Here is a 27,345-nt window from a genome sequence, read left to right as displayed (position 1 = left end):
AATTGACAGCAGCGAAAAATTTGTCGTGCAAAAGTAAATTTATGTTTTTAAAAGCAATAAACACAAACGATTTTTTTCACCTTTGGTCTAATTGTTTACCAAGTCTGAGAACTTTGGATGTCTGAACTCATTTAAAATATCTTGTTGGTTTTTTTCTCTCAATGGAACTGTTGGTTAATATAGGGAAATGTGGTGCGCTTACTTACAGATAAAATGCTCTGCGCCACTGACCTAGTTACCCTCGTAGATTGAAATATTTTTATGAGAAACCGTTGTGTGAACAGCAGACGTACGTATCATTTCGTGCGTCCTGCTTTTTTTCTGCGAGCAGTAAATCAATGTCCAGTTGAATGTAAGTGATCAACTGTGAAGCTGCAACTTCTCCTGTTTCTGATTGGTTGACAGTGTAGCTTTTAAGCCATCATTTTGGCACTTTGGTTTGGCTAAGCATTAAGTAATGAAAAATTTTAACTTTGCAACCATGACTTTTCGTTCCATGGAATGTATATGCTGCTTTTGCGACATATGGTATCGAGCGGTGTAACTTTACTGTTCCATGTGTTCTCACGATTCAGTAACTGTTGAAACACATATTCAGTGTCGTTGTTACATGTTCCCGTCTTCCTGATATTTTCCAACAGCCTGACCATAAGACAGGCTGTTGCGTAAACCGGGTGTTTTGAAATAGTTGTGCAATCCATTGCAGTGCTGCAAATCTTTGCAAGCGTTTAACTTAAAACAAACTAATAACTGATGTGAGTAAAAGAAGGCACTGTTCTGGAATGATCGCACGAAAAACGAGTATCAGTTTAAAAGACAATGTTTTATCGTTGATCTCTCTCTTTCCATCGTATCCTTTCCTTGAGATAAATGAGACTTGATGTGTGTTGCGTAACCAGAATAAAAGACAAGAACTAAATTGATCTTTTGTGGATCATGTCGGCTCTATGCAGCAAGCGTTGAGAATCGTAATAATGAACTTACTCGCTACTGCAGACGACCGATACGAGCCACGAGAAGCAGAAGAAGTATCAAGCTTTCAAGCAAACAATAACACGCGAGCACGGACGCGCACCCTCGCCCCCGCAACAGCGTTGTGGGCGTTACCGACCAAGTCACGCCCTGTCAACAACTGGCGTCAACGGTTCACAGCCTGGTAGCCGTAATTAGTGTTTCATGCACAAAATGGCCGCATCTGCATGATTTGAAATCGGTCTTTGGACTCCTGAAAAGGTTGAGTTACGCAATCGTGAAGGCATTTTCTTCGTTCCGTGACCATAGCAACCGATCAGAGTTGCGACATTTGAGATACTACGACATTATTGAAAAATTTCTGCAACACTTTGAGAGATACTAATAGAACATTTGTCAAGTCAATTGATTGCTAAGAATTTGTTTATAAATCGGCAAAATATTAAGTTGATTTTCTGCACTTCTAAATTAATAAAACTGCAATCGCCAATTGTACGGGAATGAGATTTTTGTGTTGACAATTGAGGTCACTATATAGCGAACGACTTTCGGCACAGCAAACCTTTGTTTGACCTCCGCCCCCTATCAGCAAGGAAGCTGACTGCAGCACGAGTCGACCACTAACCAAACACTGTGGTTTCTGAAGGTGGGCACGCCATGAGCTTGTGGTACAATGACACGGTGGTGTTAACATAACCTTTCACAAAAGACAGTGTTGGTTTTTAACTGCAAAGGCAAATGTAAAAAAATAATACATTTCTGCTGACGTTCAAAAAGCAGTCCAACAAAAACAAGAACTTTATGTTTCACACTTCTAACCTAAAGTTTAATTAACGTTCTAGCACTGTGTTTGTGCCAGTTTCCCGCCTGTTATCGGTATAGAGCTACTAACATAGGGCTACCATATTTCCATCCCCAAAAAAGGAGGACAAATTGTTGAAGCGAACATGAAAAATACCCCCCCCCCCAAAAAAAAAATAAAAAAATAAAAAGAATTAAAAGGTATTGAATTATAATTCGGATAAAGTTTAACGTTAATCACATCACCACACAAAAATAACCTTGATTTTTTTCAAAAAAATGTAAAATCCACCTGTATTCTCAAAAAATAAGCTGAAGATTAATGTTTTCAAAGGCATAATTGTCACTTACGGGTTGGTAAATCAGAAATTCGTTGAAAAGGAGGACATTTGGGCACCTTTTCTTGTCCTCGGAGGACAACTTGGTTTTTATCAAAAAGGAGGATATGTCCTCCAAAAAGAGGACGTATGGTAGGCCTATACTAACTAACACCATTCACTGGAGACCTACATTTAGCTAATTTTCCACAGGTGGCGCAAAAAGCTGAATTATTTATTTAGCAGTTGAAGAGGGGTTGGTTTAGGATGTAAGTTTTTAAAAATTTTACATCTAAAACTAAGTTCTATTCTAGTTCAATTGAATTTTATATGCTTATATCTTACCCGGAACCTAATAGTAGGTTTTTTCCTTGTTATCACCTTGTGTGGGGTTATAAAAACAATTGTGTAGGGTAGTGTTTCATTATTCCGACAAAAACGCCAGAAATGTCCCCTCACGCAGAAAAGGGGCGGGTACAGGGCGGGTACACACCCACGCCGCACCTCCTCACGCAGAAACCGCGTGGCCAAAGCATGAAAAAGACAAGTCTAACACTGGGTGGCATCAACCGAGGGCGTGGTGGGCAAACATTTGGCCAAGAATCAGTCCCAACTTGTCGGTGTGAAACCATCACGTGAATAACGAGTGCCGGGTGTGAGGCCAAGCTTGCGACACGCGACCCATATAGATTGCACTGGAGCTGCACGAAAGTTGGTTAGTGCGGATGTCTGATGTTCTTTTTGGGGGGTTATTCATGCTGCATCATGTTGTTCGTTTTATACACTATACACTACAAATTTACAAATCCTGCAGGTTTGGTAAAGCTGCTGTGGCCGAAAGCGAAAGCACAAGCTCCAACCCCAGTTCAAATCATATTTGTTTGAACTGGCAAGCCCGAATCAAGCCTGTTATAATTCTGGCATGAAAAACCAGGCCTGGAATACAATTCTGTTTCCAGTTAAGTATTTTGTCACGATTTTTGCAACAAAAACCCACACTCTGAACGCATAACTTAAAACCAGCTTTAACACATGCAACTGGATGCTGACAATCCGCCTTTAAACGTCTTCAATAAAATGAATATTCACCACACATAAACTCCATGACAGGTTAGTTTTTACAAAACTATTTCATGTCAAACGAATTTAATGCGAAAGCAAACGCAGAGAACAATCAACTTTTATGGTAGCAGCCTGTTGGGTAAAGAACCTGTAAGGTAAAGAGTTATTTTATTTAATGACAGGTAACAAAATGCAAACGTTTTTAAGTCCGTACTTGAAAATTGACAGCAGCGAAAAATTTGTCGTGCAAAAGTAAATTTATGTTTTTAAAAGCAATAAACACAAACGATTTTTTTCACCTTTGGTCTAATTGTTTACCAAGTCTGAGAACTTTGGATGTCTGAACTCATTTAAAATATCTTGTTGGTTTTTTTCTCTCAATGGAACTGTTGGTTAATATAGGGAAATGTGGTGCGCTTACTTACAGATAAAATGCTCTGCGCCACTGACCTAGTTACCCTCGTAGATTGAAATATTTTTATGAGAAACCGTTGTGTGAACAGCAGACGTATCATTTCGTGCGTCCTGCTTTTTTTCTGCGAGCAGTAAATCAATGTCCAGTTGAATGTAAGTGATCAACTGTGAAGCTACAACTTCTCCTGTTTCTGATTGGCTGACAGCGTTGTGGGCGTTACCGACCAAGTCACGCCCTGTCAACAACTGGCGTCAACGGTTCACAGCCTGGTAGCCGTAATTAGTGTTTCATGCACAAAATGGCCGCATCTGCATGATTGAAATCGGTCTTTGGACTCCTGAAAAGGTTGAGTTACGCAATCGTGAAGGCATTTTCTTCGTTCCGTGACCATAGCAACCGATCTGCTGAGTTGCGACATTTGAGATACTACGACATTATTGAAAAATTTCTGCAACACTTTGAGAGATACTAATAGAACATTTGTCAAGTCAATTGATTGCTAAGAATTTGTTTATAAATCGGCAAAATATTAAGTAGATTTTCTGCACTTCTAAATTTTCTGGGCCCCATTCCCTAATCAGCAAGCAGGCAAACTGTAACACGAGCCGACCACTAACCAAACACTGTGGTTTATTGAAGGTGGGCACGCCATGAGCTTGTGGTACAATGACCGGGTAGTGTTAACATAACCTTTCACAAAGGACAGCGTTGGTTTCGGATTTCGAACCTTTAGGTAGTTTGTGCATGTGGACTTCAAACTACAACAGCAAATATAAAATATAATACATTTCTGCTAACGTTCAAAAAGCAGTCCAACAAAAACAAGAACTTTATATTTCACACTTCTAAACTGAAGTTTTAATTAGGGTTCTAGCACTGTGTTTGTGCCAGTTTCCCGTCTGCTATCACCCTGTGTGGTGTTATTAAAACGATTGTGTTGGGTAGTGTGTTATTACCCTGACGAAGACGCCCCGAATAAGACGTCGAAAGGCAAGAAATAGAAGGTTCGTATAGGTGTGTATTCAGAGCTCTATGTTTCCGGCCAGTCGTAAACTTCAAGGCAACGCGAGCTAAACAAATAAAGTGTGTCATTCGTCGAACCACAAATCACATTTGATGGCGTCGTTAGAACGGAAAGGATGAAATTTTAGGATAGTTCGATTTGAAAGACACATACTTTCACTATTAGTTCGAAGTTTGGCAATTATAGCTCTTGAAGTAAACGACACAACGTTAATACGTCAAGAGAAAAGTAGTAGCTAGACAGTGGTATTGCTGGATATTTAGTGGCGGCCAAAAATATATATTTCGAATCCACTACACATTTAAACATGGACAGTTGCACACATCCAAGTATGTAAAAAGGGCTCTTCCTTCAAACTTCAGCGCTCAGTGCTACTTGTTTAACACAACACGCTGTGGAAATACCACGGTTTACCACGCAGTCGTCTCGTGTTTGGCACATGATCAGTTAAAGAACCGCTTTTTTACTTCGAATCTCGTCGTAAAGTTTAGTGCTCCGTTTTAAAGACCGTACTAATGTACAAAGGGATTTTAACTTCGATTTTGTCCTTGCTTTAACATCATTGCGAACCAATTCCAATGTTACATCTTTAGTGATACATTAGTGACGTTTGTTTCCAGTCAAAGTCGAAAAAAAATGCTTGGGTTTGGTCAAACACCGCATGTCACTCTCTTTAGATTAGAAGAAGATATTTAATCCCAAGTGAGCAACGCACTTAACATATAGAGATTGTGCATAACATACGGGGCTGGAGTATGTTATTTCTAAGGAGCTCTTTATTTGTCGTAAACCAAGCTACAAGTTCCAATGAGTGCACGGGCCAAAACTCATCCTGTATTTGCCGTTACATGCTTGAAAGTTGTAAATGCCACTTGCGTTCATGTCGGTGTCCACGAGTGAACCACGTGTTCGGCATGTTACTGTTGCTTTTCGTCATGCTTAAACGTATTTCGATCATGTATATAACCAATATCATCAGACTTACCTCATCGGCGTATTCGCAAAATTTGCTCATTAACATTACAGGCATATGCCTTGAAGCTGGAGAAAAAAAGTGTAATGGATTTACTTTGCAGGAGATAAGCATGATACTAGTTTGTCTAGCAGCAAAACGAAGCAACAGCTGAACAAGTTCTTACAAGTGACAAAAAATGACAACTTCCGCTTTGAAAACAGGCAAGCATAAAAGTTAGTTAAATACCCTTGGTTTACGGCAAATAAAGGTATTTTTCCCGAACAGGGGCTTCATGCCGTCCAAAAGAAAACTTCCTTTCATTAAAACTTCTGGTAGCATCATTAGTGTTACTTGCATCGTTAATCTTCTTCATCGGTTACGGATTTCTGATGATAGCACTTGGTAAGTGGAACAACAGCAAATGTTTAATTGTGTGTTTTATGCAGATGAAATATTTCTTTTTTATTTCCAGCTGAACAGAAATCATCACATTCTATTCTGACAATGTCCAACAACATAGTTTTTGCGCTAATTGTTTTTGGCTCGTTGTATTGGAAGCAGACGATACTGGATGAAAGTTTGACAAACAAGGATTAAAAGTGTTTTGTTATGTATTGTTTTCAAGCATTTGTATTGTCTTGTTGTATTCAAGAACGACCTAGGCTATTACCTTACGAGTGAAAAGACCTTATTTTTTAGAACGATGTTTCCTGAACTTTTTATTGTTCTGTTTCTGTGCCATTATCTTGCTTCATTTCAATAAACCAGCTATCTTAATGCGTACCAAACTAAACCATTACTTCGCCTATAAACCAAATTTTCATGTTTCAAAAATAGCAGTTTCTAACGGTCGTAAAAAAACTAGAGAAAGAAAGTTATTGAATTTTCAGTTTAAACTGTCAACAGAATTAAAAGAAATGGTTTTGACTGACTGCTTAGATCTGTATATAGAGGTCTACATTTTTTTTTTATTAATCTAAAAACATTTCTTCAGTAAACAGATAAACTTTGGTGGGTTGGGTTTTGCGTTAAAATAGCCCTTCTTCACTAAATAAGGGCTATTTTAACGCAAAAATTGGTCATTTTTAAAGGTGTGATACAAAACTTTAGGATTCATTAATAATTTATGAATCCCTGTGAGATTTATACGCTTGATTAATTTTACCGCCGGCATCTGCCCTGTGCACTCGTGCGTAACCAGTAAAAAAAGTGAATTTTGTCTGAAACAAATTATTGCGGCCAGCCAATGATATCGCGAGGATTCTAACAGCTGGGCTCCGATTTCAAATGACTTTGCGGGAAACTTTGTTTTTGGCGCCGCACTAACTGAAGGCGCGAACAGTTATCGATGTTGGCCCATGTTGGCGGTTCCATGAGTCAGTTGCTGGTCAAAAACGCTATCGTCGGAAGGTTAGTTAGTGCTAAAAGCAATTTACAGTCAATGATGGAAATGCCAACTCTGAAACGTGCTCGTTCGACCCCCGCCGCTAGGCCAAAGAAAATCGCCGTGGAAGGAAATATTGGTACGTTTTTATGTTTAATATTTCAACCTTATCTGGTCGTTAGATCACTGTTGCATTTTTAAATAGTTTTAAACACCTTTTTTAATTAGCTTTCAAAAATGTGAACGCTCCTAACAACCAATTAACGTATGATTTTATGTGTAGTATTTTTGGCGCCGAATTTAAAACATCTGTTTTAATTTGTGCAAAATTTTAAATAAATTGAAACTACTTTTGCCTTTATAGAGATATAATAATGTTTGCTCTTCTAACAAAGTTATGGTCAAGTGCCGAGTTTTAAACAAAATTCCACATTTTCAGCAACTGGGAAATCTTCTTTCATCAGACTTCTAGAAGCCGAGTCTCCTGAATGGATGGTGGTTCCGGAGCCAGTGGCAAGATGGACCAATATCAGCAATGATGAAGAGGTATAATGATGTTATGGCTGTCATTATTTGTATGTGAGTGTTTCAGAAAAGTGCCTGGGTAAAAACTTTCTGATTGAAACGGTTTGATTTAAAAATTAGTCTGATAATTAATCAAACGTCTAGACATCATACTAAATTGCTGGGATAAAGTTTATTTTATCAGAGAGTAAATTTAAGGCAGAAATTGGGACAACTTCTCAAAACCATAATGATAAGACCAACACAATGTTTAGTTTTCTTGTAACAGGGCAGTGAAGTAACCTTGTCTCAAAAAAGTGGTGGAAATCTTTTGCAAATGTTTTATGACGACATCAAGAGGTGGTCATATACCTTTCAATCGTATGCTTTGCTGAGTCGCATGCGACTACAGAGAAACCCTTTACCTGACGCATTATGTGAAGCAAAAAATCCTGTGCAGTTTTTTGAGAGATCACTGCAGTCAGACCGGTAGGTTATCAAGTTAAACACTTTGTTGTTGGCCATTTCTTCGCGACTGCAGGATCTTTCAAAAAATTGCACAAGGCTCATAATTGAAAACTGTAAATGCATGGTTTTATCAAGTAAGATAATGTTTTTCAGTTAACGGCATCCCAAAAGCATGGTGAGAATTTATTGAACACTTTTTACTCTGACCCCAAAAGATGGGCTTACACTTTTGAGTCCTACACATTTGTGTCACGAATGAAAGACGTTTGCAAACATTCCAAGAAACAATATGCATCTAGAAGTCCTGTGCAATTTTTTGAAAGATCTGTATATAGCAGTAGGTAAGTAAATTGCCTTGTTCAGTCAGGACTGATTTTCTATTGGTAACAATAACAGAAATAACTGTCAAAATGTTCGATTGATAAAGCGTGTCGCAAAACATTATGAACAAAATTGTGTTTAACTTGTTTTACACTTGTGTGAACAGATACATCTTTGCCAAGAACTGCTTTGAAAGTGGTGTGATGTCAGAAACTGAGTGGAACATATACCAGGACTGGAGCACTTACTTGTTGCATGCACTGGGTGAACTCCGCTTGGACGGCATCATTTACTTGCGAGCAGAACCGGAGGTTGGTAAACTAAGGCTGTAAACTGATGCAATGGAATAAAGTTTCTTACAATACAAAACTTGTTTAGATTTGCTACCAGAGAATGCAGAAAAGAGGAAGGCCTGAAGAGAGTGGTGTAACCCTTGACTACCTCAAATGTTTGCATGAAAAGCATGAATCCTGGTTATATCGCAACGAAGTCGTGTAAGTTTCCATTTCACATTTTTAAATATTCTCCGCAAGAAGATATTAGTGTGAAACATTTTACCAGACGATGACAGTAGCAACTGTTGAAACATAGTAATGTTTTGCACTAATACATTGGCTTGTGCAAGTCACACTGACTAAAAAAATCTTAAAATCTTTTACAGTGTGGATCAAACTTTGCAAGATGTTCCCATATTCATTATTGACTGCAACGAAGAGTTTATTGACGACAAGCCGAATCAGGAGAAAATGATGCAGAGTGTGAGTGCTTAAAACTTAACTTAACCTACCATTGCTTTTAGTGCAGTAATAATAATACTTGTATTTACAGGTAAGGAAGTTCGTCAAAGGTGACACATCGGTATGCGACTCTGGCATTGACTCCACTAACAGCTCCCTGGACAGTATTGCCGACACATCTGGCTCTGATATAGAATACTGATTCAATTGTAACTGACGCCATAAGAGTTCCAGCAACACTGCTTCAGAAAGTGAAACCCCTTACCGAAGCAATGTGTCCGTTTTAGTTGATTTTACCATAGTTGGTTGCATTTTTTTATTTGTGTTGTGAATCATATTTCATTGGCAGATATCTACACACATCACTGCCAATACTTGAATTCATTACCTTGTTTTCAATAAAAACAATTTTAAAGACTTTTTAAGCCAAGTGTGTCTAATCAAGGTCTCAATTGGGCATTGTGGTAGGGTTGCTACATCAGATATTATTAGGGCAGACTCCAACTGGGTTTTGCCTAATCTTAGTACTTAGATATGTAGGGTTGCCATTGGGTAAAAAATAACAACTTTTCAATGTTTGACATTTGCTGCTAGCACCGATGTAGCTCTTGGGGCCCATTTGTAGGCAAATATTTTTTTACTGTGTTTAACAAGACAAGACTTGCATAGATGGCCAACAATCCTGCTTTGCACATCACATCTATGCTCAAATAAATGTCAATAGTGTACTTCAACATTGCTTCAATTTATACAGTGTTTTATTGGACTGCAGATTTTTTTTCATATGCATGGTAATGATATTGGTAGAGTTGGAGGCAGTGGTGTTAGTAACATTGTGCAAAATATACACTGGTAGGTGTTGTACCAAGAAGATCGTTAACACTTCCCAAGTACCATACAGAGTAAGGCCATTCTCACATACATTCCATACTCTGCCTGTCTGAAATAAGCAGCTCTAGGATCGCTATCAACTGACGGTCTGCAAAACATGTGATTGATATAATTTGTGATTCTGTATGAAATTTCTTATTCTGTACTTACTTGATTTCACCAACCCTAGGCAAAGGGTGCATGACTATCATTTTGGATTTGGCTTTTGTCATCAAATGTGGGGTTAAAACAAATTGGGAAGCCATCTGAAAATAGAGTTTATAGTGAAAAGTGTTTATATGTGCAACATGACTGGCAAAAGCATATAGCCTCGAAATCAGGCTATGCCAATAAATGGTGATAAACATACAATTTTTTCATATTCTTCTTTTGATGGAAATCTTTCTCTCTGTATTCTGGTTACATACAATACATCAGAGTCTGGTAATGCCTCTTCAATTGAGCTGTAGCTTGCCTAAAACAACAGTTAGAAATGCAAAATAACATGTTAAGCATAATAGGTTAACATGGATATCAAAGTTAGGGTTACCTGTGGTACACGTCGCTCTGAAACATACTTCACAACATCCTCAGGCATTTCCAAACCAGTTGGTGAAACATAACGCAAGTTCACTCTGTACAATGCCAACAACTTTGCAAGGGAATGTACTGTGCGGCCGTGTTTAAGATCACCCACCATAGTGATCTGCCAAAAAACATATTTATCATGAACAAGCATTTTGGGTAAAACACCAAGCATAAAAAGGTGCTACTTGCTAGTGGGTACCAAGTATTTAAGGATTTTTAGTAAAAGTCATAGTTTAAATTTGTAGTGCCTCTAAACCTAAAATTGCAAATCTAAGGTGGCTTTTAAAGAACAAATAAGCGCAACCGACAGTCATTCCATTGACGGTTCCGAGTTCCTCTCTGATCGTGAAAACATCCAGCAGAGCTTGGGTTGGGTGTTCTCCTGATCCGTCACCAGCACTTATTATTGGATGAGTGCAGTGTTGTGCAGCAGACGATACAGCTCCAGGTTGTGGATGACGAAGTACAACCACATCTGCATAGCTCGACAGAACCATCACTGAATCTAATAAAGAAAAGAGTACTTGATTGTAGGGATGTGCCAAAACTGCAATTGTTCTGTTTGGCCGAGTACCGAGCATCCCACGTTAATGCTCGGTACTCGGCCGAGCATGCTCGGGTGCATTATGATGTCACAAATCCTTGTTACGGGCAAGTTTTAGCATTACAAGGTAGCTAACGTCACCAGCGGTGTATTAATTAAGCTGTACAGGCCCTAGAAGTACGTGTTTTTTCACAATCATAAAGCATTTAAATATACAGTCATTTTTGTTCTTGTATACCCTTTCAAATAAAATTTTCGTATGTTAGCATACATATGCAAAGTTAATGCTCGGGTCAGTTTGTGCAACTGCTCGGCCGAGCATCAAAAGCGGCGATGCTCGGTACCGAGTACTCGGGTTCTGGCTCGGCTTGGCCCATCCCTACTTGATTGCATACGTGACCACAACAGAACTACTTATGTGGCATGTGACCTTTGATGACAGCATTTTGTGTAGTCCATAATGTGCTATTAGGGTGACTAAGCACATATTGCCATTGCAAATACAGAATGACATATTTTAAAACAATAATATATTCCCTATACTGGTTTGATTCACCAGCTAAAATAAACTCAACTCAACAGCCATCAATGGCTATGAGCGCAGTAACTAACAAACAATCCTTCCTAGTGTTGAGCAAAACATACATGGGTTCTGCTGACCTTAAGGAAATAATGTTCAGTTCCAGGTACTTGGACACTTACCAGAAAGAGATTCTCCCTTTTGGGCTGATGAAGATTGCTCATCAACAGAAATCACTGAACCTCCCAATCGATGCATAGCAGATTGAAAAGAACATACTGTCCTGGTACTCACTTCATGAAACAGAGTGACCAATACTTTGCCCTAAAACAAACCAGACTATGTTGTAAAAAGCCTATAATGAGCCCACAACAATACACATACCTTCAGCATATCAAGGGCTCTGCCACGTTGAACAGCGCCCTGCATAGCATGGGCTAAATTAAACAGGTAATGCAATTGGTCTCTGGAAAAATGCTTTACTGTTAAAACATGTTTTCCTGCAAGACCATGTGCATACTGCTCCTTCATAATGCTTGATGATGGCCAGCCTGTGTCTCCAGCACTTCCACTGACTGTTGTTCGGTGTTGTACAGTCGATAGAAGATTCTGTTGAGGCGTTAAACTTCCACCAGTTGTAGGTGCTACATGGTTATCTCCCATTGGCCCAAAAGGTGTTGGCAAACCATGGGGCATCTCTGCTACACGATGCACTTTTGGAGGCAAGCCCAGTTGTGGTGCATTTTGTGTGACGCTTAAACCAAGTGGACTGGGTAGTAGTGGGACATGAGCATTGTTGTTGTATTCATGAACCTTTGGGTTAAAGTTGTTGGTTGCTTGACCTGCTTCACTTGGGCGAATGTTTTTGCCAAAACCTTGTGGCACTAAAACCTACACCAAAATATCAAGAATGTTAATACATGTCATGTCTACGTTGGTCAACACTACACGACATGCTTATTGAGTTATTGACAATTATTTTATTTACAGCTGAAATACTTCTTCACAGGGAGACTAACCTGACCATCAGTGTAAGCAACTTCATTATGAAGAACAACACGAGTAACTTTTCCAGTCACTTTGCGGCCAGCAAATGGTGTCCACCCTGCCTTGGAGAACTTGGGTTTGCTGGGAATGACCCAGGATTCCGTCATGTCAACTTCAATGTACGTGCTACATTCTGGCTGAACTGGTATCCCGAAAATCTTGGACGGGTTTGTGTGAAGGCGTGCCACAATGTCCTGGATGAAAATAGTGTTTGAAATATTTGAGTCAGGTATACAACAATAAAACACTATCAACAAAAAACAAAGAAAAAATTCCTACTACCACCAACAAAAACCTGCCTCAAAGTTTGTACTTTACATTTAGCTGCGTTGTACATCAGACTTTTTTTATACATCACAAATTTTGGGGGCACAAAATGTCAACAATAGACATTTTCAAAATACTTCATACTAATAGAAATGGTCCCCTACATTAATCTATGGAAAAAAGAGATATCCAGCAAAAGTTAATAAGGAAGAGAAAAATTCTCATATAATTTGAATTCCACCTCACCTGCAACGTGAGTCGTCCTTCAGACACTGCAGTGAGCAACAGAGGAAGCATAGTTTCCAAGCCAGGAAGCCCAGGTGGTGGCTTTGCGCTTCCTTTTTCTTCCACTGTATGTGGGGCTGTACAAATAAATAATCATGTTGCAATTTATTTACTGTAGAAAACCTCACTGTGTTATGGTTTCGTTAACATAGAAGTTTGGAAACACCTTGGTTGAATTGAATATATTCTACATTATATGCTTTTTAGGTGTAGAATGATTTTTTTTTAACAGTTTACAGTTTGTTACGACTGTCTGTACAAGGTTATAGATGATGTGTTCATTATGGTAAAATATATAAACATCCCAACTGACATGATAAACTACTTTATAAATATATTTTGTTTACCATGGTCTGTTGCAAAACAATCAACAATGTCAAGGTTTTCCCACAATGCAGCTTGATCAGCTTTAGTAGCCAACATCGGCCTAACTTGGGCAAAACCTTCTCCAATAACATCAATGTCATCTTCACTGAGAAACAAGTGATGTGGGGCAACTTCACATGTGATGGGGAGACCACGCTCCTTTGCAGCTCGTATCAATAGGATCTGCAACATATAATATTGTGAGATTTCGTCTTTTTGAGCAAGCTGTTTGCTGATTTTTACAAACTTAGAAGTAACAGTCTTGTATCCAGTTCCTTTGTATGTTCTTCTGTGGTTTGAGGCATTGGTTTTCAGCTTGTTACTCACTGCATACTTGTGCTCATATGGTCAATGTCTTGTCACAAGCTACACTGATGAGACTTATACTAAGCCGAGCCAGAACCGAAATACTCGGTACTGAGCATCGCTGTTTTTGATACTCGGCCGAGTTGTTGCACAAACTGACCAGAGCATTAAATTTTTAATTACTGCTTTGAATTTGTGACTTATTGTTTTATTTTTTATGGGTTGTTGTAGCAAATAAAGCTCACCTCCTCTCTTCTGGCAATGTGGCAAAAATGAACTGATCTTGAATAAGTTTCAGCCAACCAAAGAACAGCTGCAACCGTTCTTCGTTCCGCATGAACACAAAGTGGTGCATTTTTCGGCCAATGCTCAAAATGCTGGAAAAACAATTAGCATCAGTGAACAACAAATTTTTGCAAATCTAAAAACTTTAAAATCATTTACTGATGAAAGTTACCTCCATCCAAAGTGTGACATCGTCCATTCTGAGTGTGGTAAATGTATCATTGAGATACATCTTCAATGCAGCTGCCTGTGGACTCAACTTGCATATTGACGAAGCATTGCTAGATCCAGCCCCAACAAATATGGCAAAATCACATCTTGCTTTCGCCTTTGCCAACTGCCACAAAACGTAAAATATTATGATGCAACTTGTAACTGAGGTAATAATTTTATGATAACAAGAGATTGTAAAAGTACCAGGGACTCACATTTAAAGACAAGTTAAATGACTCCAAGTCAACAACAGCAGGTTGGGTGTTGGGCATCGCAAAAATTGTGGTGACTCCACCAGCTAGCGCAGCTGATGTACAAGTATTCCAGTCTTCTTTGTGGGTTGCACCAGGTTCACGGACATGAACATGAACGTCAATCAGACCTATGTGCAAAAATATTAGACACAGGCTTTTATTAATGTAGTTATATTATAGTTTAATTGAGAAACAACTTCTTGCAGTTCCACTTGACAAATATTAGGTAAAAGTCGTTGCAGATATCCTGGGCATCAACAAACCTAACAAACTTGTTTTTACATTAAAATTCAATTGAAGGCATTTCAAGAGAACTGTTTTGGCACCTGGTAATCGTACAATGGTCCTTGAAGTGATGCAATCAATATGTGGATGTAATTTTGGTTGTTGGCATTTCAGCTTTCGAAGAGCCTAGGACACAGAAAGCATTAGAAAAAATTGGGGGTTTTAATAACATTAAAATGGCCTTACACACCTGTACAAGTAACTTGGCACATTTGACATCAGTTATCAAAGGAATCGATTTCTCAATAGCCAGCTTCCGGAAGCGATAACCCTTGGTTGTTGTTGATTTGGAGGCTCCACTTCTAGCTGAGGATCCGCTTCCACTTCTTCCTCCACTTCTCAGAGGAAGATTGATAATCATGCAGAAACCGTGGTTGGTGAGATAATCCATGATCGATGTTGGCTGGGTCTTCGATTTGCTGGCTGTATTAGCTTCGTCCAAAGGCCAATCTACTGGTTTGACCTGATTTTATGTTAAACACCATTAAAGACTATTGGCAGCTCACATATATAACTTTACCAATCACAAAAAACTTTATGTTTGATACAAAGCTCCTCACATATATTTACAACATTACATTATCTTTGTTACTATATTTGTTCATTACATTTTTTTCAGCAGTTTATATGCATACATTACATTGATTTTTGATTGTCAATTTAGTTGCACTGTAAATTATTTCCATGCTTTGTGCAAGTAACAATAACACTTTTTATTGTTTGGTCATTAAACTGTGTTTTAAACTAGAAGGGTGGCTTAGCACATATTGCCCTTGCACATACACTATGATCTATTTTAAAACATAAATATATTTCCTATGCTTATTTTGTATTGGGTCCCATATTAGCCATCGTCTTTTATAACCTTGGTTGTTTCTGCAGGCAAAAACTCATGGGTCCCCACACATGCAAAGTTGAAAATAATGCAATTCAATAGATAACAATGAGTAAGTTTGGTATTGTGAAGACAAACACAGTGATTGGTACTGTGCACATCTAAATATGCTATATGGAGTAAAAACTATTTAAATTAAAAAACTCATTTTAGGGGGCTAGTAGGATAACTAATTGAGGTTCAACACACACAAACTTAAAAGTAGGAAACCACAATGACTCAATCAATAGTACTGCAAAATTTCAGTCCAATCTGCCAACGTTTAAAATTTCAACCACTAGAGGTGTCTTGAGCAACAACCATTAATGTTTCTGATGTCAAAGGGCTGTTAACAACCCCCGAACTGCAATGGCGCAATAACGATAATTGGCATACTTTACAAGCTATCCAAATTTAGCCAATTCTGACATTGTTTACAAACTCACCCCTTTTAGGGGGCTAGCGGGGTAAATACAAGGGTTATCCGGACAAACAAAGTGGGATGCACATCTACATAACTATATCTACCATCTGTGTAAATTTCAGCCGAATCCATCAAACATTTGATAGAAAAACGTGTTGGACAAACTTCGGGGGAAAATACCACTTTTAGGGGGCTAGCGGGGTGAATACTGGGGTTATCAACAAAAACAAAGTGGGATGCACATCTACATAACTACATCTACCATCTGTATAAGTTTCAGCCACATCCATCAAGCATTTGATGGCAAAACGAGTCAGACAAACTTCAGGAGAAAAAAACATTTTAGGGGGCTAGCGGGGTAAATACTGGGGTTATCAACAAAAACAAAGTGGGATGCACATCTACATAACTACATCTACCATCTGTGTAAATTTCAGCTGGATCCATCAAACATTTGATAGAAAAACGAGTCGGACAAACTTCGGGGGGAAATACCCATTTTAGGGGGCTAGCGGGGTAAATACTGGGGTTATCAACAAAACCAAAGTGGGATGCACATCTACATAACTACATCTACCATCTGTGTAAATTTCAGCCAAATCCATCAAACATTTGATGGAAAAACGTGTCGGACAAACTTCGGGGAAAAAATACCCATTTGAGGGGGCTAGCGGGGTAAATACTGGGGTAATGAACAAAAACAAAGTGGGATGCACATCTACATAACTACATCTATCATCTGTGTAAATTTCATCCAAATCCATCAAGGATTTGATGGAAAAACGAGTCGGACAAACTTTGGGGAGAAGAAAAATGAAAGAAAAAAAAGAAAAAAAACAAAAAACATTTTGAGTAAAATCAATATGTGTCCCCTTCAGGGAAGGGGACCCATAACAAGTCGGACCAACTTCGGGGGAAAATACCTATTTTAGGGGGCTAGCGGGGTAAATACTGGGGTTATCAACAAAAACAAAGTGGGATGCACATCTACATAACTACATCTACCATCTGTGTAAATTTCAGCCAAATTCATCAAACATTTGATGGAAAAACGAGTCGGGCAAACTTCGGGGAAACAATACCCATTTTAGGGGGCTAGCGGGGTAAATACTGGGGTTATCAACAAAAACAAAGTGGGATGCACATCTACATAACTACATCTACCATCTGTGTAAATTTCATCCAAATCCATCCAGGATTTGATGGAAAAACGAGTCGGACAAACTTTGGGTAGAAGAAAAAAAAAGAAAAAACACAAACATTTTGAGTAAAATCAATATGTGTCCCCCTCAGGGAAGGGGACCCATAATAAGGTTACCATAGTAACAATTAATTGTTTTTCCTACTTTTATTCCATGTTCAGTGTAAAAGTCTGCAGTGCCCAGTGAAGCATGAAGGGTGTATCCGAGGCTTTCCAATGTCCGAACAGAAGGCAATAACTCGGATTTGTGCTATTGTATAACAGAACTTCAACATAAAACTTCCGACAAAGAAGTAATAACGCTTGTTTCATTTTATGTAGTTACAGTTTTCAACAAATGATAGTATATAATGATATGATCACCTTGTAACTTCCAATTGACAAAAGAATGTCTTTCTTGGGAATTTTAAACCCAGTGCTTAGGAGAGCCTTAAGGTATGCTTCATAGCGAGTTTCACCAAAGCAAGCTACTTCGCCTGCAAACACAAAAAATAAAAGGTGTTGAAATTAAATTCTCTCAATGCACCAAAAAAATATGTGCATGAACACATTTACTGATAATTATATTTACAAACCATTTTTGAGCGAGGACCCATAATTCTAGGCCAAAAAATCATACACAACTTACAGAGGTGAAATATATATTTACCTGTAGAAGCCATTTCGACACCCAACATCACGTCAGCTCCAACAAGACGAGAGAATGAAAATTGAGGAACCTAAATAAGACAAAATGTGTCACCAAAACAGTTAACAGTTTTTAACGTTTTCCTTCAACGGACCTTCACCCCCACTCGAGATTGGTAAACTGGCAACAATATTGGAATTTTGGAAACATCCAATGAGGATTGAATGTGAGCATTGGAAGGAGAAATTAGCTTGTTTAAGTTCAAGTCCATGTTCATAATAGCTTGGGTAGCAATTGCCACCAGGTTGCAATCCAAAGTTTTGGAAACAAACGGAAATGATCTTGATGTCCTAACATTGCATTCAATGACTTTGAGTTGATTTTCCTAACAAACAGAAAATATACACACATTGGAATCAATATACAACTACGTTTATTAATGTGTTTTAACTATACAATTGTTTTAGTTTGTTTGGTTAGACCTTTGCAATAAGTTGTAGGTTAAATGGTCCATTAACTTCGAGTTCTCTCCCGATAGCACAAACTATCTGAATAATCTTGTCAACTGTTTCATCATTCAAATCTTGGGGAGGCGTCACAAGAGTGGCATCACCCGAATGAACACCTTAATAATTGTGAAAAATATCAGACATTACAAAGACCTTTTCCATTCCTTTACCACAGTAGTTTTCAACCTAGGGTGCATGTACCAAAGTGGTATGCCGGAGCTCTTGAGGTGGTAAGCAAGTAGCTTTCTGCTATACCTAGTTCAAGTCAGATCATGAAACGCAACTGAACTGACTAATCAGTCCATGTCTTGGGAAAAACTAGTGTCTTGACTAGGTGGTACTTAGATCAGTAGAACCACTGCTTTTAACATGTGTACTGCCAAGTGATCAAGTAACTGAAACAGAAAACTGTAGACACCCAAATCATTAGCATCAATGTTGTTTGTTCTACCTGCATTCTCAACATGTTCACATATCGCCATGACAACAACTTCACCATCCTTGCCCACTGCATCCACGTCAATCTCTTTTGCTTCCAGGATAAACTTTGAAACAACCACTGGGTGATCTTTTGATACCTTAATAAAATTTGCAATGGTTTAACAAAGCAAAAATGAACAAGCTTGTGTTAGTAAATATGCCTACCTTAGTAGCAGGGCCGAGATACTCATCCAAATCCTGCTCGGAATGTATAACTGACATTGCTGCTCCACTAAGAACATACGAAGGTCTCACAAGACAGGGGTAATTGACCTGTGAGCAAGTAAACATTTTTTGATACCAACAAGGCCAGTTTTAAAGTACACAAGTTGTACACCTTTTCGCAAAACTTTTTTGCTTCAGCAACATCAGTCAGCTCCTTCCACTGAGGCTGAATAATTCCAATGTTGTCAAGCATCCGAGAAAACTTAAATCTATTTTCAGCATTGTCTATGGACAGTGGGGACGTACCAAGGACATTCACCTAAATCAGCAACATTAAAAATTTCCACTCGTATTTAAAACACGGGTCTATGTTATCTTACCTGTTGTCGATGAAGTCCCATTGCAATGTTATTGGGAAGTTGTCCACCCATGCTTAGTATTACACCACCAGGGTTTTCTTTCTCACAAATATCCAACACTGCTTCAAGTGAGAGCTCCTCAAAGTAAAGTCTTTCACACTGGTCGTAGTCTGTACTCACTGTTTCAGGGTTGCAGTTCACCATCACTGTTTTGTGACCCAGCTTTAAACAGATATTCCATAGATTAATGACAGTGAAACAAAACAAAAGCCCTTGAGATATTTGTCTCAACACAAGATTGTCATATTATCTGATTGTTGAAGATTAGTGTTAAAACAGATACATCATAGATTTTTTGGGTGTTTCTGTATAGAGATCTGAACTAGAGAAAATTATGATTAAAGTGTAGTTATGTATTTGCGTACAGTTTTGTGTGGTTGCAACTGTTTGCTCCCAAAATATTATTACTGGACACAACTGCAAGCACTAAAGAACATTAAAAATTGGCCTAACCTTTTGGAGTTCATTGACGCACTGCACAGCACACCAATCAAACTCAACACTGCTTCCAATCCTGTAAGCCCCAGACCCCAGCACAATAATGCAATTTCCAGGGAACTCCACATCATCTTGGCTCTCACATGAAACTCCATACGTCAAGTACAAATAGTTGGTTGTGGCCGGCCATTCAGCTGCTACAGTGTCGATTTGGCGAACTCTCGGGCGAACACAAAGTGATTTTCTACATTCCCTGACAAACAACTCTGTGCTGCAAGAAAAAAGTGATTTAGAAAATGTATAGTTATAACATCACTGCATAGACTTATTGTTAATTTATGTTTTGCGAAGATAAACCAAACACAAACTGTGAAAACATACCTCTTTATGCAACTTGCAATCTGTCGATCCGAAAATCCCATCTGCTTTGCTTCAAACATTAAGTTCTGAGTGAGTGGCACATCACCAATACCATCAAGATGACATTTCTCAAGTTGTTTTGTTGTGGCAATAATATTCTTAAACTTGTGCAGAAACCACTTGTCGATGTGTGTCAGTTTGTAGAGTGTGTCAACGTCGTATCCAGCATACAGAGCAGCAGCAAGCACAAAAACTCGCTTGTCTGTTGGAGTTTGCAAAGCCTGTAAAACCAACTCATGATTAGCAACTCATTCTAGCTGCAACCCATTTCAGCATTGCCCACCCATCAAGGATAAAAAACCCCAATGAATGACTTTCTGCCAAATGTTTTCAAAAAATGAGGAAGTAAATCAGTACAGAAACAAATCTACTGAACAATAGCATGAAAAGGTACAGCTAAATAAGTCTTAACAGAAGATGCTTGTCCATGACAAAACACTTTCATAAAAATTGTGCATACGCGTCTTAATGGTCCTCAATCATTTTACTTTGTGGCGATTTACTGCTATCCATTGTTGTAGTTTTTGCAAATAAAAAGTTCAAGATGCAGTTAAACATTAAACTTTGTACACACCTCTTCAGAAACAGGCTGCAAATCATGACAGAAACCATCACAGTTTTCATTTACCATTCTCAAAGCTTTTTGAAATGCTTCCTCGAATGTTACACCAATGGCCATGACCTGCAATGTACATAGAGTACAGAAATGTCGCAGGTACATTAAAACATTCATGAATTTGTTTCCAGCAAAAAAACAACTAAAACATTAAAATCACAAAATTGTATTAAGCCTAACATTATAGAAAAGATTCAAACTATATTTTTTTAGTATACCTCTCCGACACTTTTCATGCTGCTTCCAATGTTGGGGCTGACTCTGGAAAATTTGCGCAGATCCCATCGTGGAACTTTCACAACACAATAATCAAGGCTTGGCTCAAAGTTGGCTGTTGTCGAGTTTGTGACGCTATTCCTAAAATATGGAATACAAACATATAAACCTAACAGAGCCTAATTTCAGGACCCCAGCTATTAATAACACACCTTAATTCAGGTAGTGGAATTCCCAAAGCCAGCTTAGCAGCAATATAGGCCAATGGATAACCAGTTGCTTTGCTGGCGAGTGCAGAACTACGGGATAAGCGGGCATTCACTTCAATAATGTAAAACTGTAACAATAAACAAAAAGTGTAAACAGCAAATATTGCACGATTAAACTAACCAACTGACCAAAGGGTCTTTACAATGCAAGGTAAATAAAATACAATTAGGTTTGCACCACAGGGCTCCAAGCCTATGGAAGGCACATTCCTGATTCAGCCATTCACCAAGGTTCAGGGCTGATCCCAGTTATGAATTTATATTTATCTAGGTTTGGACCATTGAACGTTCTTTTACAAAAAAAATATAAAGCACTGCTTCTGACCCAGGGTCTATGAGGTGTGTTTAGGTTTAAGCGCAACAAGTGTAGGCCTCTACTAGCCACACCCATCAATAAACGATTGCAAATAGATGCATGTAAACTTCAAGTAGTGGAAATGACTACCTTGGGCATTCTATAGTGTTAAGCAAGACATTTTCCTTAGTGATCCATCTTTTTTTCCTTTCTAATGAACAGAATTACACATTTTTGATCAAAGATGGCCATATGGTTTAGGGCAGGGGTCGCCAACCCGCGGCTCCGGAGCCGCATGCGGCTCTTTGATCCCTCTGATGCGGCTCAGTTTTTGAATTTACCAAATGTTGTACATTTGATTAAAAATTATGTGACGATTATGCCGAACACAAAAGTCGAACACGAAAATTGAAGTGCAGTAGCATGACTGTACTCGCTTGTTGTAGTTACCTGCAACACCATCTCTATACCATCAAACGTGAAGTCTGAAAGAGGCAAACTGGCGGCGCGCAGGTTAATACGCAATATGAGACAATACTGTTTTTGTTTGCAGTGTGTGTGCGCGCGTAACAATAGCTGTTTGTTAATTGTCAAGTTGTTTTCTCGGCTGACGAGATTAGTATACCAGTGTGTCTAATATGCAATGAAACACTAGCTAACAACAAAAAGTCGAATGTCATAAGACTAAAAAACGTTTTGCATTTTATTTTAAAATTTGAAACGGCTTTGTGGCTCCCAGTGTTGTTTTTACTACGTAAAACTGGTAGTAAAGGTTGGCGACCCCTGGTTTAGGGGGAGACCATGAATCAAAGGTTGAACATTACCAACCTAGAGGTAGGTGATACCTCAAAGGTTGAAAAGCACTTGGTGAAACAAAAGAAGAAAATACAAACCTCATCAGATTCTGGGTTCACTGCATATTGTATGTTGCATTCTCCCACTACAGCCAGATGTCGAATACAGTTGATTGCTGTTGTCCTTAGACGATTGTAATCATTGTCAGTGAGTGTTTGGCTTGGTGCAACAACTATCGATTCACCAGTGTGGATCCCAAGTGGATCAACATTTTCCATATTACACACCTATGTTTGGCGGTAGCAAAGAAAAGATTAAAAGTATGTGATTTATAAATAGTAAACTAAAAGTATAAAAGGCAGGATTCGAAAAAAATGAAATAAAAAGGGTCACAGATTTCCCCAAAAAAAATTTCCATGACCAACTTTTATAAAAAAACAAACAAACAAACAACTGGTTGCACAGAAAACAACAAATAAAATAAACCTAAATCTTACAGTAATACAGTTGTCGTATGCATCTCTGACAACTTCATATTCAACCTCTTTCCAGCCTTTCAACGACTTGTCAACAAAAACCTGAAGATAATGGAAAATATTTAAAACGGCATTAAACATGTGGCAGTTTAGATTTACTTGTGATGTGTGCGCAAATGCAGAAGTGACAAGTTCTGAAAGTTCCACTTCATTGTCAGCAAAACCAGATCCTAAACCCCCAAGGGCATAAGCAGCTCGCACCAACACTGGATAACCTAATCTCTCAGCAATTTTCTTTGCCTGTAAAGTTTACATTTTTATTAGGAAAGTTACTTCATAAGGTCAAACAGGTGTAAGGATAAGTTGCAGTCTAAACCTAACCTGGCGGTTGACAGAGCATTAAAATTCAGCCTTATCAGCTTGATTAAGATGAATACATTCATGCTGGGATCAGTCCTGAAGAGTCCATGCAGACCAGCAATCACAACATCCTTATTTATAAATTATAGTATGCCAGGCCTATTGAAAGCGTTATACCAAATCAAGCCAAGCTCCTAACCATTCTCACCGGGTCCCAGAAAAACTCCTATCGTGGGTTTAAATCTCACAGCAGGCTGGATTTTTCTAGCCTGTGCCGTGCCATATGGGAATGCTTGGATGACCGGCTGATTCGGTATAGCACTTTCAATAGGCCTGGCATACGATGGTTTAAAAGCTGGACGTCACATTTACTTTGACAACAGTACACAAAATCGAAAAAAAGTAAAGATGAAGTATCAAATATTCTCTCTTGTGTTTGTAAATGCAGTTCTGTGTTTGGTTAACCATTCCTTTTTACTTAAATGTGCAATATTTTTTGAACACTTAAGCTAGTGAGGCTATTTTGGTCAGTGATAGAGTTTAATTAAACTTTACCTCTTCAACATTATAAGCTGCATCACTTGGTGCCACCCTTTCTCCAATTTCCAGCATCTTTTCAGCAAAAGCCTTCCTGTCTTCAGACATTTCTATGGATGCAATTGGTGTTCCCAGAACCTGATCAAATAGATGAAATAAGTCTATGTCAAGTATTGGTGTTTAAAAACAGTCTTTTAGTTAAGCTACCTTGACATTATATTTTTCAAACACCCCTTGGTTTTTGAGTTGCACACCACAGTTTAAAGCAGTTTGGCCTCCAAACGTTAGTAAAATTCCATCTGGTCGCTCACACTGAATAATCTGTACAACAGGAAAAAAATATTAAAACACAACAATTCTACATTTAAATCCCTTTTAATCAATTCCCACAATCAAAAAACACCAAATTAATTTGAATTAATTTCAATTAAATCATACCTCTGTAACGTAATCAGGAGTGATGGGTAGAAAGTATATTTTATCGGCAAGTCCATGGGATGTTTGAACAGTCGCAATGTTAGGGTTGATTAAAACTGTTCGAATCTGCTCTTCCTTCATGGCTTTTATAGCCTGAGTTCCGGAGTAGTCAAACTCCCCTGCTTGGCCAATACTTAACCCTACAACAACAATATTTGATAATGTTCACAGTCACAAAAGACAAGGTAAAAATATCTGGGTGGTGTAAAAGAGTTTTATGGCAAATATCATCTTTTTTGGCTATAACGAATTAAAAAATGCAACAAACTTATTGACATTTGTTTGGTATTGAAACCTTTTCAACACAGCTATAATTTAAAGCAACTGTTTTTTCTACTAATGATTAACACTTAAACATATGGACTTATTTTATTTTTTAGAAGATCAGATGACTTTGTGGGTTCATATTGCTTGGTATAAAGATAGAAATATTTTTCAATTACCTCCAGACCCAAGTATTAACACCTTCTGGGGTCTAAGCTTGTTTACTGTTTGATCCTGTTTGTTTGTCAGGGTGTTTGTGATCAAATCCTTCACCGTCATTCTTACATTGCCTGACTTGTGGTCACGAACGGTTTGCAGAAACACATCAAACAGACATTCCAGATCTTGTGGCCCTGGCTGAAAATACATACAAGGACTCCAGGCAACTTTCAGCCAACCAATTTTTAAAATATTGCTCAAACTTACTGTGTTTTCAGGGTGAAACTGACAGCTAAAGAAGGGCAGGGAAACATGCACTATTCCTTCATTTGTTTTATCATTGGCATTGACAAATAATGGAATCCAATTATCCGGCAATTTGTCCGAATCCACAGCAAACCCATGATTCTGAAAAACAATTTAAATCAGTGTTTTGAAAAATAATATTAAACTAGTTTAAATATCAGATAATGGGAACAATTTTGAATTTAAGGTTGTGTTCTAAAGTTGCATTGACAGCAAACAAATTCTTTGGTATGTAGTATAGTCATTTATAAACTTCATGAGGTTACTTGATTTTACCTGTGATGTTATAAAGCAGCGGGTTGTATCTGTTAACATACACGGCTGATTGTGACCACGATTTCCAAACTTCATCTTGTATGAGCCAGCTCCTATAGCCAAACTGATTAGCTGATGCCCGAGGCATATTCCAAACATTGGTAAAGGCTTTGGCAGCTTCAAAAAACCTTACAAGTACAAAGAGTTCATTACTGATACGGTACGAAACTTTTAGACTTGATTTGTTAAACTCACTTCTAATATTTTGAATGGTGTCTTTGCACAAAACGGGGTCTCCAGGCCCATTGCTCAAAAATAGGCCATCAAATTCTAAAACATGCAACAAAATAGAACTAAATATTAACACATTAAAAACATGTATTTTATAGAAACAAGATTGACATTGAAGTAGCTTAAATACTAAGACATCTTACTGTTTGAAGATTTGTACAAAAATCCAATTAAAGTTTTATTCTTTGCTACTTTAATATCTACAGTTAAAAACATCATTCAGCAAGAACATTTAGCAAATATTTTGTGTGCCAAATATTGAGATTTGTTTATGTGTTCAAAGCAAACCAAGTGAACCCACCAACTTTGTTGAAATCAAAATCCCAAGGCACAACCGTTACTTTGGCACCTCGTCTGCAAAGGCATCTGATTTGGTTGTTCTTTATTCCACAGTCAACCGCCACTATGCGTATGTCACCATCAGGGTTATAAGTGACAGGTTTCTAAAAACATATTGTTATATATTCAACAACTAACGAACATAGTTCCAAGCATGTCCACTTGTTTAACTATATTTACAGTGATAGAAACTTCAGCCACAAGATTGGTTAAATTAGGATCGGCAAATGGGATTTTTTGGCGATCTTCTATGTTGCTCCCAACTGTTATCTTGCATAGCATTGACCCTTGTGATCGAATCTTCTTGGTTAAAGCTCTTGTGTCGATTCCTGGAGTAAATTAGTTTTATGTGACGATCCCAAAAAAATTCCCATACAAATAAATGACAAACCTTCAATAGCTGGAACATTGTGTGTTTTTAGCCACTCAGATAAAGACAGAAGTGATGACCAATGACTTGGATCAAAGCAACCATGATTTACTATTAAACCAGCAGCGTGGATTTTGTTTGATTCAAACCTTAAAACATGTTTTGGTATTTATTACCAAAGCACCAAGGGCAGTACTTATTCCTTACAAATCAATGTTAATGCCTTGTGCTTACCATTTCGAAATACCAATTTCATCTTTTTCATCTGACGGAATTCCATAATTTCCAATAAGTGGGTAAGTAAGCACCAGAACTTGCTTTTGATATGAAGGATCAGTCAGTGATTGGGGGTATCCAACCATTCCAGTTTGAAACACTGCAATAAAGATTTGAAGTTTACAAAAGCATAGTTTTTTGTTTAGCTAACATAATCACAGTTCTACTACAACAACAACATACCAATTTCTCCAGCAATATTAGCTTTGGCACCAAAGTGTTTTCCAGAAAAAGTAGAACCATCTTGCAGATGAAGATGCGCTGGTTCTGTCATTTCCGTAGGTCAGGAGTAAACAATAGTCAACCAACGTGCCTGTGATAATTGCTAACACATATACGACAGGTAATAAACAACAACGAAATCAGTTACATCTAATCCAATTCTTCTCAAAAAGTAACGCATAGATTGTTTTACCAACACAACTAGCAATTTTTCGTTTTACTAATGGCACACAATTACCTAAAACTAAAACACACACAAACGTAAACAGAGGAAACACGCTGGCTCTTTAAAACAGCACGTGCGGCGCAACAATAAAACCAAAGCGGTACAGTTACGTCTTTTTTTCTAATTTCATTGTGAATAACATAAGTCTAATTTTAGGATGTAAAAAGTCATTTTACCGCATCTACATGACCTAAGCAATATGTAATTTGTCTGTGTTGTGCTAAAAAAACTTACCGCGACTGATACTA

The 27,345-nt window shown here is 38.1% G+C and overlaps 2 protein-coding genes and 1 long non-coding RNA gene across 5 annotated transcripts; 2 read left to right on the top strand and 1 right to left on the bottom strand.

The window, feature by feature from the left end:
• The first annotated feature begins 4,471 nt into the window (after window positions 1-4,471).
• On the top strand, window positions 4,472-6,327 carry LOC145238457 (uncharacterized). 2 transcript variants are annotated; one of them, XR_013862121.1, is made up of 4 exons: window positions 4,472-4,571; window positions 5,668-5,767; window positions 5,832-5,948; window positions 6,019-6,327. It is a non-coding gene; the product is annotated as an uncharacterized LOC145238457 (long non-coding RNA). The 2 variants fall into 2 exon arrangements; XR_013862122.1 differs by having other exon boundaries at window positions 4,472-4,581.
• A 401-nt stretch (window positions 6,328-6,728) lies between these two features.
• Window positions 6,729-9,385, top strand: LOC145239145 (deoxycytidine kinase 2-like). 2 transcript variants are annotated; one of them, XM_080102427.1, is made up of 7 exons: window positions 6,729-7,069; window positions 7,370-7,476; window positions 7,724-7,923; window positions 8,390-8,534; window positions 8,602-8,717; window positions 8,885-8,981; window positions 9,052-9,385. In XM_080102427.1, the coding sequence occupies exons 1-7, from the start codon at window positions 6,895-6,897 to the stop codon at window positions 9,160-9,162; spliced, it is 951 nt and encodes a 316-aa protein (XP_079958553.1). In that variant the 5' UTR covers window positions 6,729-6,894; the 3' UTR covers window positions 9,163-9,385. The 2 variants fall into 2 exon arrangements, with proteins under 2 accessions (XP_079958553.1, XP_079958554.1); XM_080102428.1 differs by lacking the exon at window positions 7,724-7,923 and adding an exon at window positions 8,056-8,243 and having other exon boundaries at window positions 6,761-7,069.
• A 315-nt stretch (window positions 9,386-9,700) lies between these two features.
• Window positions 9,701-27,057, bottom strand: LOC145239141 (multifunctional protein CAD-like). Its single transcript, XM_080102423.1, has 44 exons — window positions 26,833-27,057; window positions 26,608-26,749; window positions 26,395-26,522; window positions 26,184-26,332; window positions 25,966-26,107; window positions 25,629-25,703; window positions 25,395-25,561; window positions 25,080-25,220; window positions 24,833-25,010; window positions 24,351-24,529; window positions 24,120-24,233; window positions 23,931-24,050; window positions 23,175-23,315; window positions 23,037-23,117; window positions 22,638-22,826; window positions 21,393-21,517; window positions 21,183-21,321; window positions 20,923-21,030; window positions 20,310-20,569; window positions 19,944-20,199; window positions 19,452-19,652; window positions 19,244-19,390; window positions 19,072-19,179; window positions 18,878-19,004; window positions 18,400-18,542; window positions 18,072-18,302; window positions 17,939-18,008; window positions 17,653-17,765; window positions 17,435-17,539; window positions 14,981-15,253; window positions 14,832-14,916; window positions 14,467-14,633; window positions 14,211-14,375; window positions 13,999-14,130; window positions 13,429-13,630; window positions 13,043-13,158; window positions 12,502-12,723; window positions 11,867-12,373; window positions 11,665-11,806; window positions 10,727-10,923; window positions 10,381-10,536; window positions 10,201-10,305; window positions 10,002-10,096; window positions 9,701-9,939 (listed from the first exon to the last, which is right to left on the bottom strand). Exons 1-44 carry the CDS (start codon window positions 26,921-26,923, stop codon window positions 9,837-9,839), a joined length of 6,837 nt encoding a protein of 2,278 aa, XP_079958549.1. The 5' UTR covers window positions 26,924-27,057; the 3' UTR covers window positions 9,701-9,836.
• Window positions 27,058-27,345: the final 288 nt, after the last annotated feature.

Source organism: Phallusia mammillata, chromosome 7 (assembly GCF_965637545.1).
Source record: "Phallusia mammillata chromosome 7, kaPhaMamm4.hap1.1, whole genome shotgun sequence".
Lineage (NCBI taxonomy): Eukaryota > Metazoa > Chordata > Ascidiacea > Phlebobranchia > Ascidiidae > Phallusia > Phallusia mammillata.
Note: the sequence above shows the minus strand (reverse complement) of the source record. Positions and strands in the feature narration are given on the sequence as shown.

Coding starts and splice junctions, on each gene's coding strand:
- LOC145239145 (XM_080102427.1), top strand. CDS start 6,895: ATGTTGGCCCATGTTGGCGGTTCCATGAGTCAGTTGCTGGTCAAAAAC. Junction 7,477..7,723: donor ATATCAGCAATGATGAAGAG/GTATAATGATGT, acceptor TTCTTGTAACAG/GGCAGTGAAGTAACCTTGTC. Junction 8,718..8,884: donor TTATATCGCAACGAAGTCGT/GTAAGTTTCCAT, acceptor AATCTTTTACAG/TGTGGATCAAACTTTGCAAG.
- LOC145239141 (XM_080102423.1), bottom strand. CDS start 26,923: ATGACAGAACCAGCGCATCTTCATCTGCAAGATGGTTCTACTTTTTCT. Junction 26,333..26,394: donor CAATGTTCCAGCTATTGAAG/GTTTGTCATTTA, acceptor AATTTACTCCAG/GAATCGACACAAGAGCTTTA. Junction 14,376..14,466: donor CATTTAACTTGTCTTTAAAT/GTGAGTCCCTGG, acceptor GTTTTGTGGCAG/TTGGCAAAGGCGAAAGCAAG.